This window comes from Brienomyrus brachyistius, chromosome 18 (genome assembly GCF_023856365.1).
Source record: "Brienomyrus brachyistius isolate T26 chromosome 18, BBRACH_0.4, whole genome shotgun sequence".
Classification (NCBI taxonomy): Eukaryota; Metazoa; Chordata; class Actinopteri; order Osteoglossiformes; family Mormyridae; genus Brienomyrus; species Brienomyrus brachyistius.
The window spans coordinates 4,341,919-4,360,956 of record NC_064550.1 but is presented as its reverse complement, the minus strand read 5'-3'; the positions used below and the strand labels follow the sequence as shown (position 1 = coordinate 4,360,956).

The window sequence follows — 19,038 nt, the reverse complement described above, 5'->3', positions numbered from 1 at the left end:
ACTCCAGGTTTTACAAACTACTTTAGCCAAGCACAGGTGCCTTTCATTTTAAATAGCTCACTTCTTCTTGTGCTTTGACTGCTTTGATTGAAAAACGCATCCAGCTGTTACACATTAACATTAGTAGTATATGCATGATTATAGGCGACTGACAAATCAGCACGCAGCAAGAACGCGGTGCTTAACTGAGATCCAGGTTCTTTTAATTAAAATAGTATTTAAAAAATCCTGTCCTAGCTGAATGGATTATCTGGTCACCCTAGCGATAGATGGTGGTGATTGAGCATTTAAGCAATGTGGTAATTTTTCAAGTCCCACCCCCCCCCCCCCATCGCATTGCGTGGGGGGATGAGCGTTCACGCGCCCCGGAGCGCGCCGAATATGACGTAGCTATATTGGTGTTTGCGCGTGAGAACGTTTTCCTCTGTGGGTGTAAGAGGCAGATCCAGTCCGGAATGCTCGAATTACACATATAAAACACTGAATGTATTTTCGAAAAATAAAACAAAAAAATAACGTGTAGGTTCGCTTTAGTTTGTCGTGACTTTTAGTGAAAACGTAACCTTAATCTGATACAGGCCGCCGGGAGAACATACCAGCATTCGGAGTGGTGGTCTCGACGGAGAATGAAGCACAATCATCGGCTTCTGTAACTGCAAAATTCCGGACGTCTTGATTACTGCAGTTTGTATGTAAAAAAACATTTCGAAACTTCCGAATTAGATGTCAAATTAAATCGCTTTATTGCGGCAATTTCGAAAGCAATTTACGTGCATTGGGTTCGTAACTAGCTTGCTAAGTGTTTGCTAGCCCTACGGTGTTGTGAACTGTAGGTGCCTAGTTTTAGGTAGCTAATAATATTACTGACATACTGGGGTGCGACCTTATCGCTGAACAAACGCAATTTGCCGAATTTCTAGTGCCGTATCTTTCCCTTTGTATTATTCCATCTATTTATTATCTGAATAGCTAGCAAGCTAGGTGCGCTTCGCGAATCATCGAAGGTTTCGCTGAGTTTTATTTAAAGACTTGCTTTGGACATGTACGTTTTTTGATATGGGATTATATAGACATGTAGTTAAATTTTATTGACATGAAATCGCCGCCGTCATGAATGTGGTTGATTATTTGTGGCTGTCAATATTGTACACATGCATGACATGCATACCTGTTATAGTCGTGTCATACAAAAATATAAATCGGGTGTCTAAGGTTGAAGGACTGTAAATGGCCTGTTACATTCGAGATCAGAGTATCCTGCTTTATGGTTTATGTGTGAGGCTGAATCACCGTCGACACCTTCACCGCACCGAAGTCTGCGCTTATCATGCTTACTGAGGTCATCGAAGAAAACGATGCTAACTTGAATACTAATCTGTCTCAGTGACATTCAGAATGGCCAAGCTGCTGAGAGAAAGATAAAGCTTTTCATTTTTGTTGCTAAAGGTAATACCTGCGTAGTCGCATATTGCATATTCGCTTGTCTATATATGGCCGCTTAAGACTTGGTTAGTGAATTTTGTATTAAATATCAACAATTGTGGTTGAAGGTTCATAGGTGATATTCACATACCTAAATAAATGGGCGGGATCAGTACTCCTCTTTCAAAGACTTCTCCTACCTGTCTCTCTATATTAAATAAGAAATACAATATTTTAAAAATAACACACATTAAGAATCTTGCATACTTAGTGATTGAGTAGTTTGAGCTTCATAGATCCATGAACTGTCATTTCATGGCATTTCTGGTTGAATGTCAATTTTTGCTGAAAGTCCGTAGTTGGCCTTAGTAGACCCAAATGAACGGACAGGACCAGTATTTTTGCTCCACACAGATTTCTCTTCCCTGTCTCTCCATGGCCTTTTGTGGGGCATTAGCTCAGGCCCCGAGGTCAGGTTCCCTGGGCTCCCTTCCCCACACCAGCATGGCCCCCAAAGATATCATGACGAACTCCCACGCCAAGTCCATCCTGAATGCCATGAATGCCCTGCGCAAGAGCAACACCCTCTGTGACATCACGCTGAGGGTGGAGAACACAGACTTTCCTGCCCATCGCATTGTCCTGGCTGCGTGCAGCGACTACTTCTGTGCCATGTTCACCAGTGAGGTAAAAGTGTCTGCCTTTGGTCTTAAAACTCCCTCCTTCCCATACCAACCTCTATAGAACCAGCCACCCTGCACTAAATTGCTTAGTAGATACGTTTCATTACAGATTTTTTTTTTTACATTTTCACATTAAAACATTATTATTTTATTTACACAATACGGTTAAGCACAGTTTACTTAAGCAAAGTTAAGTTTGTATATTTCAGAATCATAATGTCTTCCTGATCATGTGCAAGTATTGCTTTAGAATTGCGTGTTTAGCCAAATGCCATACAAATAACAAGAAACAACATATCTAGGAAAAAAAATCATTCTGCAGTGTAGTGAAAACACGGCTTGCTTCCTTTGTAAGTGGCTCAGGTTTGAATCAGCTTTGGTTCTTTGCAGCTTTCAGAGAAAGGGAAGTCCTTCGTAGATATCCAAGGGTTGACAGCTTCTACCATGGAGATCCTATTGGACTTTGTTTATACAGAGACAGTTCTAGTGACTGTGGAGAACGTGCAGGAGCTGCTTCCAGCTGCCTGCTTACTGCAGCTGAAAGGTAACTCTAGAACCCGCAGTGAAGCTCCCTTCTTTCCATAGAAGAGCTTAACTGTGTTGGTTCTGATTTTTTTTTTCTCTGTATATTTTAAGATAACTGCTCTCAGTGTGACTAAATCAATAAATAGGCAGTATCCAAAAAAGCAGTCCAGTGATAGCATCTGTTCTCTTACTTGTACAGTGTTCCACTTTTTTGCCTACCTGATTATCATAAACACCGAACTTCTATTTGTTTCTTGTATGGTTCTGTTTTTTAGTATTTATTACATATGTGTATGTAGTAAGTGAGTGCTGGAATTTTCCAAATTACTGCTTGCCACAGTTCCTCCTGTGGCAGCTCAGTTTTCATTTGGCATCAAAGTAAGGGTTCAGGTATTAGGGTTTTTGTGCGGTTCCTTAGTTAAGATGGACCAATATTTACTGTGTGTGATTATGCATGTGCAATTAAATGGTATATAAATAGATTAGATTTTTTGTGGCAGCTGTAGCAACCATCTGACTTGTTTTGGCAGACCGCTGAAAGGCATATGTGTCACATGTATGCATGTCTCTGAATATGTGTGCATGGGTCTTTTTATGAATCTGTGCTCATCCGTGTGTGTGCATTTCCTCAGGGGTGAAGCGAGCTTGCTGTGATTTTTTGGAAAGCCAGCTGGACCCATCCAACTGCCTGGGCATCCGCGATTTTGCGGAGACACACAACTGCCTGGACCTGATGCAGGCTGCCGAGCTCTTCTCCCAGAAGCACTTTGCAGAGGTAGTTCAACATGAGGAATTCATGCTGCTCAGCCAGGAGGAAGTGGAGAAGCTCATAAAGTGTGATGAGATCCAGGTACTGCTCCCACACCCAATCCATCCCACGTGAGACGTGAATCTCTGCAGGACAGAGTAGTAGGCGTGACAAAAGGTCATTTCTGTTGGCTGTAAATGATGCTGGTAAACTATTTCAGAAAGAGACCAGATATTCACCAGACATATAGGTCAGACAAAGACTATGATTAATCGGCGTTCTATAATTAAATGCTTTTTTCATATTTCTTCATGTCGCGTAAGACATTTCATATGCTTGTTTACACTTCCATACTTTCAAAAAGCACAAAGGAAAAACCGTACGTAGTTCCACCCAGTTCGCTACACTCTATTCCTTTTGACAGCCAACTAAACCTTTCGAAATGCCACCAGCCTGCAGACACCTATACCTGCTCCATGGGAATAGCCACCCTATTCACCACAGTCCTAACATAAGCAATAAATAGAGGGCAAGAAGTGTAGCCGAGCGTGAACAGCACCCACCTGCCAGGTGTACGTGTGTTTTCATTTCTTTCTGCAGTTGGGGTGGGGTGAAACATGAATCCAAATCATTTTCAGATAGGGGAGTGCGCTTAAGCCTTCTGTATTCTCAGAATGGTTAAGGTAGCAAATGAACTAACCAAATTATTATAGATGTGACATATCAGCGAGGCTTTCAGCAGAGAAAGCTTGTCTTATGCCAGGGTTGTCCAGTCTTATCCACAAAGGGTATGCAGGTTTTGGGGGTAATCTTTAGGTTAGCTGTTCAAGTGCAGGTGTGAGAGGACACTTCAAGCAATCACTCCTCTGATCAGGGGGAGCACTACGTTTTGGACCCATTATTAAAAATGCTAAATTAACAGCACTGAAAAGTTACTGTGAGAAACGTGAAATTCCACAGTTATGAAGACTGCTAACGTGAGTAAGGCTAATTACTGAGATCAAAATGCACGGCGTACCCAAGTGGAGACTTTTAGTATTAAAGATACAGTATGCCCTTACACTAGGAAACATTACCTGTCACTGCTATTTGTATATGATTTTATGTGATCCTGACTATTTTCAATATTGTTCAGTATTTGTCTTATGTACATGCTTCGTAATAATCTGGGACTCTGTATTTTGTGTTTTTCGGAATATATGACAATCGTTGCTGATATCCGATTTTTCACTTTGTTTTTTAATGTGCGTGTAAATCATTGTTCACAATTTTTAGAATAAACCGAAGTAGCATCTACGTGATAATTAGGAATGCATTGTATGAAGAGGGGAATTTTAAAAAAGACTTTGTGTCAAGATGACATATGTTTCAAGAACAGATAAAGATCTTAGATTCTATGAAACCTGCTGAATGGATTCTGATTTGATGGTATCTAGATCTCCATGTCGTCTTTCAGCTTCTCAGAGATTTATTTCACAAAGCCACATGCTTCCCACCTGTGCCACCAGCAAAAACTGCAGGGGGGCTGTAATTTTAACCTTTATTGGTTAAAATTATTCCGGCAAGTTTATTCTTGCTGCTTTCAGAGAGTATTTTGAAGCATGTCAATTATGGGAGGCAGTATTATGAAAACATCTAGAACTAAAACCCTTCTGTGTGTAAAATCCAGTAGGACTAGTGTTTAAAACTAGTTGTGATGTCTGATGCCAGGACAGCTTGATTAATGGGACAGCATGACAAAGGATATTTGTGTTTTGCATTTCCCGTTTTTAGGAATTTTACTGGGGGTTTGAACTGCATAGCACAAAATTTTATAGTTAACCAAAAATGCTGTTCTGACAAGAAAGAGAAGCTATGGCAAATTCTGCACACATAGGCAAATGATGTTAATATGTAGGCATAATGGCGAGAGAAGGTAACCATGACAGGTCACTAGAAGGAGATGGCCACCCTGAACCTCCTCACCCAACATTCTCACACTGAGTAGCGGACATGGGTGCTTATGTGACATGAAAAGCTACAAATGGCATAATTTCTTTGAAAAGGAAAACTATGTATTATACAAATGAGCTCTTGGTCATTGGCAATTAGGCTGTTATGGTCGATTACCAATAAGCGGTACTATATATGGCAAGGAACCCAGTATCAGTATCTGACAGTGACTATCACTTTTGTCAGAGACACAGGCTTAGGCTACACACGCAAGATTAATTTTTATGGTTTGGCCTTCGGTCCTAGCCATGCGTTTTCAATGTGGTTTATAAAAAATTACATTCCTATCTTTTTGTAACTCTTCATATGGCACATGAAGGTGCCAGTGTATGTAAATGTCACCCATGAGGGCTTATTGTGGCCTCTGGTATATCGAGAGCGCAATGCTTTTTGAGGTTGAATGTGATGTTAAAAGCGAACCACGCTTTCAGAGTCATAATTTAAGTCATAATTAAAACTAGTCCACTGATCATTTTTCACAGAGACAAAAAAAACGATGGTCAGTACTGCTAATCAGCACCACCCAGTCGCCGGTGTATATTTCCCAACAACATGACACTTGCTCTAAAAAACACTACAAGCTTAGCCTTATTACCCTTATGTTGTATAAAAAGATATCCATTCGACTGTTTTGGAGGCTTACATGATATTCTACATGATTTAAAAAAAAATTTTGAATCTGTGGAATGTAAGCATATAAAATGTGCTTGTTACCTTTTGTGTGTAGTTATTCTGTAAATGTTAATGTTTAAAGTGCTATAGCACCACAAACATTTTGGGTCTAAAAGATGCTTTACAAAACTTAGATACTATAATGTGAAGGATGTTTCTTACGTTGCGTCAGTTTTCTATATTGTTGCATACCCTTTATATTTTAAGTTGTTAGTGACTGCTGTGATGAGCCACGATCCCAGCAGAGATGGGGTGTGTGTGTGGGGGGCATCATGCAGGTGGACTCTGAGGAGCCCGTGTTTGAGGCTGTGCTGAACTGGGTGAAGCACAAGCGGAAGGAGAGAGAGCCCTTCCTGCCTGACATGCTGGAGCATGTGCGCATGCCGCTGCTCACACCTCGCTACATCACAGACGTCATTGATGCAGAGGTGAGCTCTTCTGCACCATCTCTGCAGTGGGACTTTCTGCAGTGTAAGCGGATGATTAAGCGGCATCCGACCCAGGATCAGAGCTGATACGTACTTTTTGGTATGTTTAGTATTAGCTGTTCTTGGGAAAGAGAATTAGAAATTTTTTTATTTCTTTCCACAACCGTTAGTGATTGACCGAGTGCTTTAAATCAGTCTGAGCACCACTGTGTACCGAGTTTTGATTCCAGCCACCTACTGAGTAGGTTGTTAAATATTACCTACGTGTTGCAATCTCAGCAGGCAAAAGCTATATTATTAGTATATGCCCCTTGCAGCCTTTGCACTTTCATTGTCTTTTTAAATTATTGTTGTTTTTAGCCCCTAATCCGATGCAGCCTTCCTTGTCGAGACCTTGTGGATGAAGCCAAGAAGTTTCATTTGAGGCCAGAATTAAGGAGTGAAATGCAAGGACCTCGGACTCAAGCACGACTAGGTATATTGCAATACAGCAGTGGTATCTTCGCCAGAAAATAGACAATGATGGAGCTGAAGTACGGTGTTTTGACAGTAGTGTACTTGGGAAATTTCTTGTAGTTTTGGACGAGAAAGTCAACCTGCACCCAGTGTAGTAATAAGTGAATTAGTTGTGTAGGAAACTTTGCAATGGAGTATATCATGAGCAGAATACCATGGTTTCAGGAGCAAAAGAGGTTCTTCTGGTGATTGGAGGATTCGGCAGCCAGCAGTCACCGATCGATGTTGTGGAAAAGTACGACCCCAAGACACAGGAATGGAGCTTTCTTCCAGTATGTGAAGTTTAACATCTCCCAGCCCGGTAACCATACCACAAAATTGCACATTCCTGTTAATGTACAAAAAGACCAGGTAACATCTGCTCGTACTTAAAGGAAGGTTGAAAAGAGGTCCATTACAAACTGCCTGTCAGAAGGATATAAGCTGAGAAAGTGATTAAATTGATACAACTACTTTGGGTTAGCACTATCAAGTGAATAAAATATTACCATTATAATATGTCTAATCGGCAACGTATACATTGAAAATAAAGCCAAAATAGATCTTTAGGCGACACCACAAAATACTGGAAATGTAATTTTGACAAATGGGAAAGTGGAGTTAAATTATTAACTGTTGCTTTTAATGGTAAAGATGTGCTTATTGGTAATGAAATACACTCAAAAATATTTTTGAAAGCCTCAGACTTTCAAAAAATAAATCATTTATGAATCTGACAGGCTCTTTCATAGAATAAAATCTGCATATATTATGACCTTGACCTAATTTTTAGACTGGAGAGCCAAGTGCTGTTAAGATAACAGAAAGAAGAATTTGCCCTCGGTGCTATTTCACCGTACTGCTTTCCAAACGAGCCTCATGAAAGCATTTGTCTCCGCAGAATATTGCCCGGAAGCGCCGCTACGTGGCCACTGTGTCGCTGAACGACCGGGTGTACGTCATAGGCGGCTATGACGGGCGGTCTCGCCTCAGCTCAGTGGAGTGTCTGGACTACACGGCAGACGAGGACGGGGTGTGGTACACGGTCGCCACCATGAATGTGCGGCGCGGCCTAGCAGGGGCCACTACCCTGGGAGGTAGAGCACTTCTGAGCACTGTAATCACTGCCTTTTTGTAGAAAGCAGTTACTGTGAAGTGAAGTTTGTATATTCCCTATTAATACATGTCTATGACTAGTAGCAGTGTGAAAATTAGTGAAGTCCACCGACTTGACAGCTTTTCTCAGTCATGATATTTCTTATTCACAGACATGATTTACGTGGCTGGGGGGTTTGACGGCAGCCGTCGGCATACCAGCATGGAACGATACGACCCCAACATTGACCAATGGAGCATGCTGGGAGATATGCAGACGGCCAGGGAAGGGGCAGGGCTGGTAGTTGCCAGTGGACTCATTTACTGCCTCGGTATGTGGTGGGAGCCTTATCGCTGGTGTGTATCTGAAATGCACCGAAGTGCCTGAAATTAATTGTAAATGTGGTTTGCCGTGATTTCAGGGGGCTATGATGGACTGAATATACTGAACTCAGTAGAGAGGTATGACCCTCACACGGGACACTGGACAAATGTAACCCCTATGGCCACCAAACGCTCAGGTAAATTTGATGTAGGGCGTCGTGTGTCTCGGAATACCTGCTGGTTACTCCTGGCTAAGTGCCTAACCCCTCCTGATGTCAGGGGCCGGCGTGGCCTTGCTCAATGACCACATTTACGTCGTGGGAGGCTTTGATGGCACGGCCCACCTTGCTTCTGTGGAGGTCTACAACATCCGGACAGACTACTGGACGACTGTGTCAAGCATGACCACACCGCGCTGCTATGTGGGGGCTACTGTGCTTCGAGGCCGGCTCTATGCCATTGCTGGGTAACGTAGCACATATCGTCTTTCACGATAGCATCTTCATTTCTATCACCAGCTTAAGCTGCTCCATTAATTTTAATTTTTTATATATTTTTTTTAAATAAAAACACTGATCAGTGGCATAGACATGACACATCTGACACAGTAGAAGAGGGAATGAGATTTTTTTTTGTGTGTCACACTATAGGGCTGACAGACTGTACCTTTGCTGCATCTCTGTCTTGGCCCCTAGGTACGATGGGAACTCCTTGCTCAGCAGCATTGAATGCTATGACCCCGTGATTGACAGCTGGGAGGTGGTGACATCCATGGCAACCCAGCGATGTGACGCCGGCGTGTGCGTGTTGCGGGAGAAGTGAACAATTCAGGAATGCCACATGCCTCGTGCGCAGAAAGGATAAACGAACTGATCGGTCACAGAGCATTGTTGGATGGTAGTAGGTCCTGCCATGAAATGTTTGTTCTATGTTGGAGGTCAATGTGCTCTCTTCCCGAATCTGCTCCCACTCCAGCCAGCACCTTTGTGGGGCTCCCTGCTTCCCCTGTGCACTGATGTAATGCTGTCATGAGATTCCCTTTGAAAACAAAGGGGAGGAGAGCTGCGTGTTGAGCTTCAGTTTCATTCCCTAAGTTGTGGTCCTCTCCGGCACCAGCCCCCACGTGTGGCCTTTGCTGGGTGACTGTCCTTGATTCTGAATCAGCTCTGTGTCTTTACTACACTCATAAAACATGACATGGAGGGAAAGAGCCTGCAGTCTTGAAGCTGAAGCCTTACACGTGGTGACAGACTCTAGCACCCGTGCCCTAGGACCGCTGTTCATGTAGGACTAGATGTCACTGATCATTTTAATGTTTTTTTTTAAAAAAAAAAAAATCCTCATACTTCTAAGTATGTGACATCCTCAGCAGTGTCTTTCTGGGTTGTGAGCCAATCAGTATTAATTTTTTTCCATGTAATTGTGCTGGGGTAGGATTTAAAAATAAATGACTAAAGCGAATAATGCTGTGTTTGCATTTTGTAAGATAAAGCTACATAAGGGCAGATAGTTTTACTCCAGTTCACTGTAGTTGCAGCAAAGCAGAGTTCATCCGCAACTATCAGCTATATCTAGGGAGTTATGGGTATTGACCATATACTTGGTAGCTGATTCACTAGTTGGAGAGTGAGCTGGCCATCCGTATATAATGAAGTTCTGACGTGGACATGTCTATACACACTTTTCATATTAACATTACCTACATGAAATGGTGGTCTGGCCACTCTGTGCCCTTCCCCCCCAAGGAACAGGTAACCTGCCAACAGTTATGACCCGAAATCAGGGTGCTGCATTCTAAGAAAGCACTGAGGTGGGGGCGTTAAGTCATGTGCCACAACGTGGATGATATATGTTTACTTAGTGCCCATAAAATACTATTGTACAAATCTCTTGTTTACTATTTTGTTATTGTAAGTGCTAGATGGATTAGTATGTGTTCCTTATCCTCCATAGATCGCATGAAATCTGAGAATGGTTGCATCCTGTGCATTTCTGCATGCATGCATTCAACTAATACTAAAGAGGTTCGGTGTAATACTGGCCTTAGTTGACCTGTGAAAATGTATAATAGTGTACAACATACATACAGTATATAGTATCAGGCATCTACATCAAAGCTGAAAGTATAAGAGGCTTTGTTGCTTACCTTGCATCTCCATCGATAAGCCTGTTGCACCTTTGTAAATATGTGAACTATATGACATAATATAAGGTACCAAATTTTGTCCTGGGTCATTCAAAGAGAGAGCAAATATGGGAAATTTCTTAACGAATCAAGGAAAAGTGAACATATGCATTAAACATGTAGGGCTGAATGTGTATTTTTCTGCATTCTTATTTTTGGACAATATTTGTGATGTTGAAAGACTGCATTTTTTTCACAAACATCATTTATGGATCAGTAATTTAAAGGTGGTCTGTAAATGTTTTTAACTTGACAAAATTCCTTATAGCAAAGGGGGTTTCATGGGAGTATTGCAATAAAGCAATGTCACCCCTGGAGAACATGGTCCCTAAACCAAAATGTCACCCCTGCTGCTCCTGTGCTGCTGTTTTCAGGTCTGCTGTGTACTAAACAAAGATTTCCTGAAAGTGCAAAAATATGTTTTAAGTTTTGTCTATGCTGTGGTCGCTTAAGATGCAAGGCTAAGTAAGGTATTCATTTGAAATGTAAAATTCTTACTATGAATAAATTTCTGCTACTTTCATATCTGTTACTTAAAATGCTTTAAAATTGTGATTTTGGTATGAATTGGACTAATTATGTGATTTTATGACCCTGGAGAAAAAAAAATCAACATACACAACTAAAAGTACATTGTATATACTTAAAATGTGGCACATACTCTACATATGGAGGCTATTGTCGTTTTATGTTTTACCAATGTACAAGTCTCATTCCCCATAACTATTAGTATTTACAAGTATATAGATTGTAGATGTTTCTTCATAGATTATGCATGTTTATGTATGACCATGAATCTCTAATTTTCCAAGTTTTTTTGAAGCATTTATATTATGAGTACATGTATTATAAATATGTTAAATATGTAAAATATTATACACTACATAATATAGTATTATGCAAAATGAAATTAAACTCGTTATAAATGCTACTTCCCATCCAACGTGGATACCGCTTAATGCCCTGTGCTGCCTGGGTCAAGCTTCTCTGACCAGGATGAAGATGGATGGATAGATTATGAATGCTTAACCTCCGGAGACCCAAAGAAAAAAAGTGTCCTTCAATTTTAGGTTATTTGTGATTTTCTATATCTTTGGAGGAAATAAGTCTTCTTACAGTTTAGATTTTTTTCAAATTTATTTTTAATTTCACAGCATGTCCTCTTCAGTGTACAACAGGGATAAGTACGTTTCCTTACATCAGTGAAAAGATAGATGCAAAAACAAAATGTCCACTACAATGGACATAAATGAATGGAGATAGACAACTTTTATATCCCGCCCCTCTCTCGTTCTCTGTCTGTGTGTTTCTATCTCAACTAAGTATAAATTAATACGCAATCCTCAGCGCACATGTAAACCTATCATTCTCTCAAACAGTCTACAACCACTTAATGGGGAAAAAAAAGTTTAAGCTTCAAAATCGTGGCATTTAAATGATACGCGCGAACACCCCGACAAAGTTAGAAAGTAAAATAAGCTAGGTCTTCACGGTGTCCAATCATGCTATTAGATTTCATTTCTCTGCGCCAATAGAAATTGCCGAAAAAGTTTTTTTTTATTTGACCTGTACCAATTATATTGTTCGGAAGGCGGAGTATATTTCCATCGCCATATAAAATACCTTCTTACCATTGCACTTCGGCATTGCTGTGTTGGCGTAGACTCCTTGCACGTCTTAAGTCAACGGGGTTCATTGTCGTTTAAACCAGACCTTATTAAAACTATTAGTCAAGTGATACATTTCACCAGCCTGAACATTCAAAATGGTAAGTTTAAAAAAGTCTTATTTACATTCTAAATAAAAAAAAAACTGAAAACAATGAAGTGGTCATTGCTTTGAAAGTTTTTTTTGGGCGTTCTTAAATTTCAGTAATTTGCTTGAAATGTTAATAGACGAATAATTTCTTTGATTTTTTTTATTATGCTACTTGCTTTTTACCACTTAAGGTGGACCTTATTGAATTTATCCAGCAAATAGTTAAAAAAGAAAAACATTCTGATTTATGTGCACTTAATTTTCCGTTGGTGGAATTCGAAGAATGCCAGTCCTGGCCCACAATAGCCTCTAGTGATGAGGAAGTGGGTAGGTGGGGGTTATTTCACGCTGGGGGAAGGGTGGATACATCTCAGCGACTTTACAGGTACAGTCGACTTTCGGTGTTTTTAGGCCTGTTCATATTTCACTTTTCCGCGAACTACTACGGTCCGCGCACAGGATGAGTGACGCAAATTTCGTCATCAAGGGCGTCCGGCGGACAATGCGCATGCGCATGTACGTGATTTCCAACTAAGTTCCAGTAGTTCGCGCTCTCGATGTGATTTCATATACCGGAGGGACATTCTGATTGGCTGTAGAAAGATAAACCCGGACCGTGATCTGATCGAGTGATCGTCAACTGTCTTGTTCTGTCTTAAATTTGTGGCTTAGCCACGTTAACAGGGTAGATTTGTTCATTTTACCTCTGTTTATAGTTAACAGTGCCCGCTGTACGACTGACGGCACACACATGATATTGTCAACTTTAACATAACAATTGAAAAATGGTAACGACATTAAAAGAAAGTTGATGGATGATTGTTTTTCAGTCTGTAATGGTATCCGTCATATTAACAGATGCAAACGCAACGCAATAAATGTACAGTAATGTTTCACGTGTTAAGCCTATTAACTGGCTTCACGATAGAGTTAATATGTTGGGGGTAACGTTAACTGATAGGATAGTCAACTTGTATCATTGAAGGTTGTCATTGTAAGCTTACTACAGACCGTATAATGTGGCTTGTAAAACGAATACTGTAGAGACATACTTGCATGGGTGCGAAAAGACGTTTTGAGCTCGGGGTGCGCAAGGTCGGACCGGCCACTAAACTTTACTGAAGTTTTTTTATATCAGCGGTAGTCTTTCTGGAGAAATAATAATCTAGTCGCCTGAGCAATTCTGAGATCAATAGCGCTGTTTTCCTTTGACGAAACCGACAAGAGGGAGTGTTTCAGCACTAGAGTCCAGCTGATATTATCAGCCGATGTGCGCTAATTGGTATCGCCGTTTATGACGGCCGATAAATGACAGAGACTGAGGCGGTGACTGATGCCTCAACAGTGTTGCGTAGTTTGTCCACCAGAGGGCATACCGGAACTCACGCCGGCAACACGTGTTCGGAACATGCATTTGATTCTAACTTATAATAATTTTAACGTATTTTGTTGTACTTTTGTTCAGAGTAGTATTTATGACTAAAAATGTTTTGGGCTGTTTGTAAACTGCATTACGTCATGTCTGTAGTGAGGACTTTTATGTGACTACATATACATGTTAGGGAAAATCTTTGGGGTGGAGTATCATTATTGGATCATTATCGGATTTTTAAATCCTTGGGTATCAGAAAGTCCTGTGTTTGATCGGCCTCTACTCAGCACTTCTACTTTCAGCGCTACTGAGTACTTGGCAAATTACTTCAGAGTGGTTGGGGTTTAATGATGGTATGTCTAGCACAAATAGCTGCAAACAAAATATTATGAATGAATGTGTCATTTGTGCTATTTATAAGATGACATAAGATGTCACTGGGTTCTTGGGTAGCAATGTTCCTTGTACATTACATATATTTAGTAGTCACTCTTGGTGAGGGCACAACAGTGAAATCACTGCCGACTATGGGAACCAGTGACCTAAACCCCGAACTACATACTGCTGTCTGAGGCCTATTCACTGAGTCAAATGAGAAGGCAGAATGAGCTATGATTAACCACCCATTTCCCTTGTACCCCCCACCCCTTTTGTGTTTACTAATTTAGCGTGAGTGCATCTCCGTCCACGTGGGCCAGGCAGGAGTGCAGATTGGCAATGCATGCTGGGAGCTGTATTGCCTGGAACATGGAATCCAGCCTGACGGAAATATGCCGAGTGACAAGACGATTGGCGGCGGAGATGACTCCTTTAACACTTTCTTTAGTGAGACGGGCTCAGGGAAACACGTTCCTCGGGCTGTGTTTGTGGATTTGGAGCCATCTGTCATTGGTGAGTGTGATTAGAAATGGGTCAAGGACCAGGGATCCTCTCTTCACACATGGAGACTAGTGCTGGATGGTATACCAGTTCATACCGGAAACTGTTTTTTTATTATTGTTGTGTTACGAATTTCTTATACTGCAACACCGGTTTAAATAGCCTACACAACGTTTGGAAAGTGGTGCAGCTGGAAACTGTTTAAGGGGTGACCTCTTTCACTGCTGCACCACTAAAAATGTACCGCGAAAGATCAGAGATGGAAAATATAGCTGACGCTGGAGCTGAAAATTATAAGACACTGAGGTTTTCAAAAATCGATTCTCAGATACAAGTTTTTAATATTGATTAGTATCTGATTAGACACGCATTTACACCATTATTGATACCAACAGTGCGGTTTTCCCCTCATTTGCTGCACTTCGCGCGGCACCACTACAGCGCAGGCACGCCTGCTCGCGCAGCCCCTCCCCTCCTCTTCATAGGTGCCGAACGCATGCACGCTGGTTAACACACACATACAGAGTTGGCACTTGGCAAGCTGCTTTAGTTAAAAAAAAAAAACCGCAAAAGTGTCGTTTAGAAGTATTTTACAGACCAGCATGAAAAGGCGAAGGATGTCGATAAGCCTCTATGCAAACAGTGCTACAAAGTTATGGCGACAAAGTCAAGTAGCATGTCAAACCTGTGGGAACAAGGCAAAAACGTAAAACAAAAATGTGTCCTGTAAAATCCCGTAAAATGTAAATGCACAGTCATACTTAAAAAAAATAAAAATAATAATAAATAAGCCGTATACCTATATAACTTGAAACCTATATAGCTTTGAAAAATACTGATATAACTTTTTTGTCATACCGCCCATCTCTAATGGAAACTAACACTTAGCAGTTATCTTCCAAAAAGTATTTCTGCATGCTAAAAATTTGTTTTATATGTATGATTCTTTTGAAAATCGCATTCTCAAGCGTATAAATTTGAGAACATTCATATATATTTTTTTGAAAAGATGGAAAAATATGTTTTTCTTGTATCTTCCCTATTCTGATGCAGGCGGCTTAAAATTTATGCGCAATTTACATTTCTGTTAGGTGAGCTCGATGGATACGGAGCAGTTTTGCATTTGAGTAGTGATCTATGGTATATGTGTCTTTGAAACCTCATTTTCAGATGAAGTCAGGACTGGCATATATCGACAGCTCTTCCACCCCGAGCAGCTCATATCTGGAAAAGAAGACGCAGCCAATAATTATGCCCGTGGTCACTACACTGTGGGAAAGGAGATCATCGACATGGTGCTGGAGCGTGTCCGCAAACTGGTAGGTAGTAGTGTTGACTGTATCTGTGTATGGAGATCCTTCAGCACTTTCAAGTAGTCTTGCAATTAAGATTTGTTCTTTTTGTTGCAGACTGATCAGTGCACAGGTCTGCAAGGATTCCTCATCTTCCATAGCTTTGGAGGTGGAACTGGTTCTGGGTTCACCTCACTGCTCATGGAGCGTCTGTCAGTTGATTATGGCAAGAAATCCAAGCTGGAGTTTGCCATCTATCCGGCCCCCCAGGTGTCCACAGCTGTAGTTGAGCCCTACAATTCCATCCTGACCACTCACACCACCCTGGAGCACTCTGATTGTGCCTTCATGGTGGACAATGAGGCCATCTATGATATCTGCCGCCGCAATCTTGATATTGAGCGACCTTCCTACACCAACCTCAACAGGCTCATTGGCCAAATCGTATCTTCCATCACAGCCTCACTGCGCTTTGACGGTGCCCTAAATGTGGACCTCACCGAGTTCCAAACTAATCTTGTCCCCTACCCCCGCATCCATTTCCCTCTGGTCACCTATTCACCCATTATCTCTGCTGAGAAGGCCTACCATGAGCAGTTGTCTGTTGCAGAGATCACAAGTGCCTGTTTTGAGCCCTCCAATCAGATGGTGAAGTGTGACCCTCGTCATGGCAAGTACATGGCCTGCTGTATGCTGTATCGCGGGGATGTGGTGCCCAAAGATGTCAACGCTGCCATTGCCAACATCAAGACCAAGCGTTCCATCCAGTTTGTGGACTGGTGCCCCACAGGCTTTAAGGTAAATTATGTTTCCACTCTCCCGGAACAAGATCAAACTGCTTCTTTTCAAGTGATCTAAACTCTGTTTTCCTACAGGTGGGTATCAACTATCAGCCTCCCACAGCGGTGCCCGGTGGGGACCTGGCCAAGGTGCAGAGGGCGGTTTGCATGCTCAGCAACACCACTGCCATTGCCGAGGCCTGGGCACGTCTGGATCACAAGTTTGATCTCATGTATGCCAAGCGTGCCTTCGTCCACTGGTATGTGGGAGAGGGCATGGAGGAGGGGGAATTCTCAGAGGCAAGAGAAGATCTGGCAGCTCTAGAGAAGGATTATGAGGAAGTGGGGGCAGACTCAACAGAGGGAGAGGAAGAAGAAGAATACTGAATGTCTCCAAGCAATGTCTTTAGTGCACTTGACGCCCAAGCTAACAAGATAGTAATGGTTTTTCTGTCAAGTGATATCTTATGTGAAAGAAAATAAGTCTGTTATTGCCAGTTGCAGTGAAGCATTGATGGTACTTCTGTGGTCCATCAAAACCATACACTGGCCTTTGTAAGCAACAGGCAAGACCCCTGTTGGCAAACTTTCTTTTATTCTGTTTTTTCTACTTCTAAATAAAGGTTGTAAAAACTTCTGTGTGTTTAGATCCGAGAAGCAATAAGCCAGACATTTGCAATGGCTCAGCACACAAACCCAAATACAATTTTGAAGTTAATGTCGAAATAACATGTTCTTTGCCTTGTGGGAGTAAACTAGTATTTGGGGTCAAAGCCAGTGCCAAACATGGACCTTTAACCTGAAAGCCTAATGCAGAAATATTACTCTTTCATACCAGCTAGTTCAGTTTCAGTTTATTTTAATCAGTCCATATAACCACTTACTCAAAATGTTTGCTGGTTTCTCAAGATCTTTCCATTTATCTAAGGATACTGATTGAACCTGCTCTTAAGCCCAAGATTTTATTTTGTTGCTTTGGACCAAAGTAACCACTACATAAATGTAATATAAATTCCCCATATTGTGTGGGTGTGTGCATGTCCTGTGATGGGCTGGTATTGTATTCTGGGTGTGCCTGTTGTGGCCTGGATTAAGATCCATGTGATGCTGTACTAGGAAAGCAATCAAAAGATTGCATTAATAGTATGCACGGAGTTAAGATCACAATGCAGGAACGTTCTAGTTTCTGTATTTGTCATTGGCACACAAACAAAATGCTGCCAAACAAGATAAGTATGACGTCACGACGAAGTTTAGCATGACTGCCCAGAAGATGGCGTTTCACTACAAATGAAGGAAATATAAACAAGCCATTGCTGAAACAAAAAAAAAGCATGTGAGTATTGCCACACCATCCATACACGTATACTGTAGCGTTATCCCAGGACCACGGTGCTACGTGTAATTAAATCACCGAATATTCTTCATCATTAAACCATGACTTACAATACTTAAGGACAATGATGTGATGTTTATTTGTATATATACCCGTAAAATGACAAGAACAAAGGGTAGGACTGTACTCGGTCGCACATGCTAGGCCTTCTAGCAACAAAAATTCAGAAGTAAAAAGTCAGATGGCTGACTGACATAATAATTGGTCAAATTATTTATATAGCTTGTTAGTTACTAATCACGTCATTAATCCGACTTATTCGAGACTAACTTTATTCTGCTCAAGTTCATACATACTTATGGTCACCCAAGAAGAAAGGCCTCCCTTGCTGGACACCTCTAATTTCCAAAAAGTGAAGCCCAATCAGAAACGCGGCAGCGACTATTTAAAGAAAAAGTCCCGGTTATTATCGTGCCGCCTGTCACCTGGAGTATATCCATCCGCCAGAATAAGCAAAGAGGAATAATAGTATTTTAATATACACGATTGCACTGGTGCGAATGCAAAAGATCTACATTTTGGTCTCAACATAATTTATGTTGTCGTAGGCCTACACATTAAGCGAAAGCCGAATTAAAATGAACCAAAATTAATCATTCAAAATTCCAGTGTATGAACCTTTTGAGCCATTGGCCATCAAAATGACCGAGGTTTTTCTCCAATGTAATATACTTAAATCTGGATTTAGCGTCTTTAATGTACCGTCTTTAACCTTTAATGCTGCTTCTAACTTCTCCCTTGATAGCCACAATTTTGTGACGCAATAGGAAGAATCTAAACGACGATTCGTATTTATGTATATTTTCTTTTACTTAGAAATAAGAAGTACAGCTGAAATATATGCAACGGAATAAAACTTCAATGAGATCGGGTATTTATACAGCACGTTTGGGATAACGATAATGTATTCAAAATTCAATAAAAAAAAACGAACCACCCTCCATTATGATAAGTCTTGGGTACACGTACCAGGATGACTCTGTCACATCTCTT

General features: G+C 41.2%; 2 protein-coding genes across 5 annotated transcripts; both read left to right on the top strand.

Annotated features, from left to right (window-relative positions):
* Positions 1-357: 357 nt before the first annotated feature.
* Positions 358-11,092, top strand: LOC125712541 (kelch-like protein 12). Of its 4 annotated transcripts, XM_048982703.1 has the most exons (13): positions 358-688; positions 1,385-1,446; positions 1,880-2,109; positions 2,496-2,649; positions 3,263-3,480; positions 6,321-6,470; positions 6,831-6,945; positions 7,152-7,258; positions 7,867-8,062; positions 8,234-8,392; positions 8,483-8,581; positions 8,664-8,850; positions 9,080-11,092. In XM_048982703.1, exons 3-13 carry the CDS (start codon positions 1,927-1,929, stop codon positions 9,204-9,206), a joined length of 1,695 nt encoding a protein of 564 aa, XP_048838660.1. In that variant the 5' UTR covers positions 358-688; positions 1,385-1,446; positions 1,880-1,926; the 3' UTR covers positions 9,207-11,092. The 4 variants fall into 4 exon arrangements, with proteins under 4 accessions (XP_048838660.1, XP_048838661.1, XP_048838659.1 ...); XM_048982704.1 differs by lacking the exon at positions 1,385-1,446; XM_048982702.1 differs by having other exon boundaries at positions 1,385-2,109.
* A 1,089-nt stretch (positions 11,093-12,181) lies between these two features.
* Positions 12,182-17,286, top strand: LOC125713049 (tubulin alpha chain-like). The gene is made up of 5 exons (XM_048983831.1): positions 12,182-12,337; positions 14,368-14,590; positions 15,749-15,897; positions 15,988-16,668; positions 16,746-17,286. Exons 1-5 carry the CDS (start codon positions 12,335-12,337, stop codon positions 17,034-17,036), a joined length of 1,347 nt encoding a protein of 448 aa, XP_048839788.1. The 5' UTR covers positions 12,182-12,334; the 3' UTR covers positions 17,037-17,286.
* Positions 17,287-19,038: the final 1,752 nt, after the last annotated feature.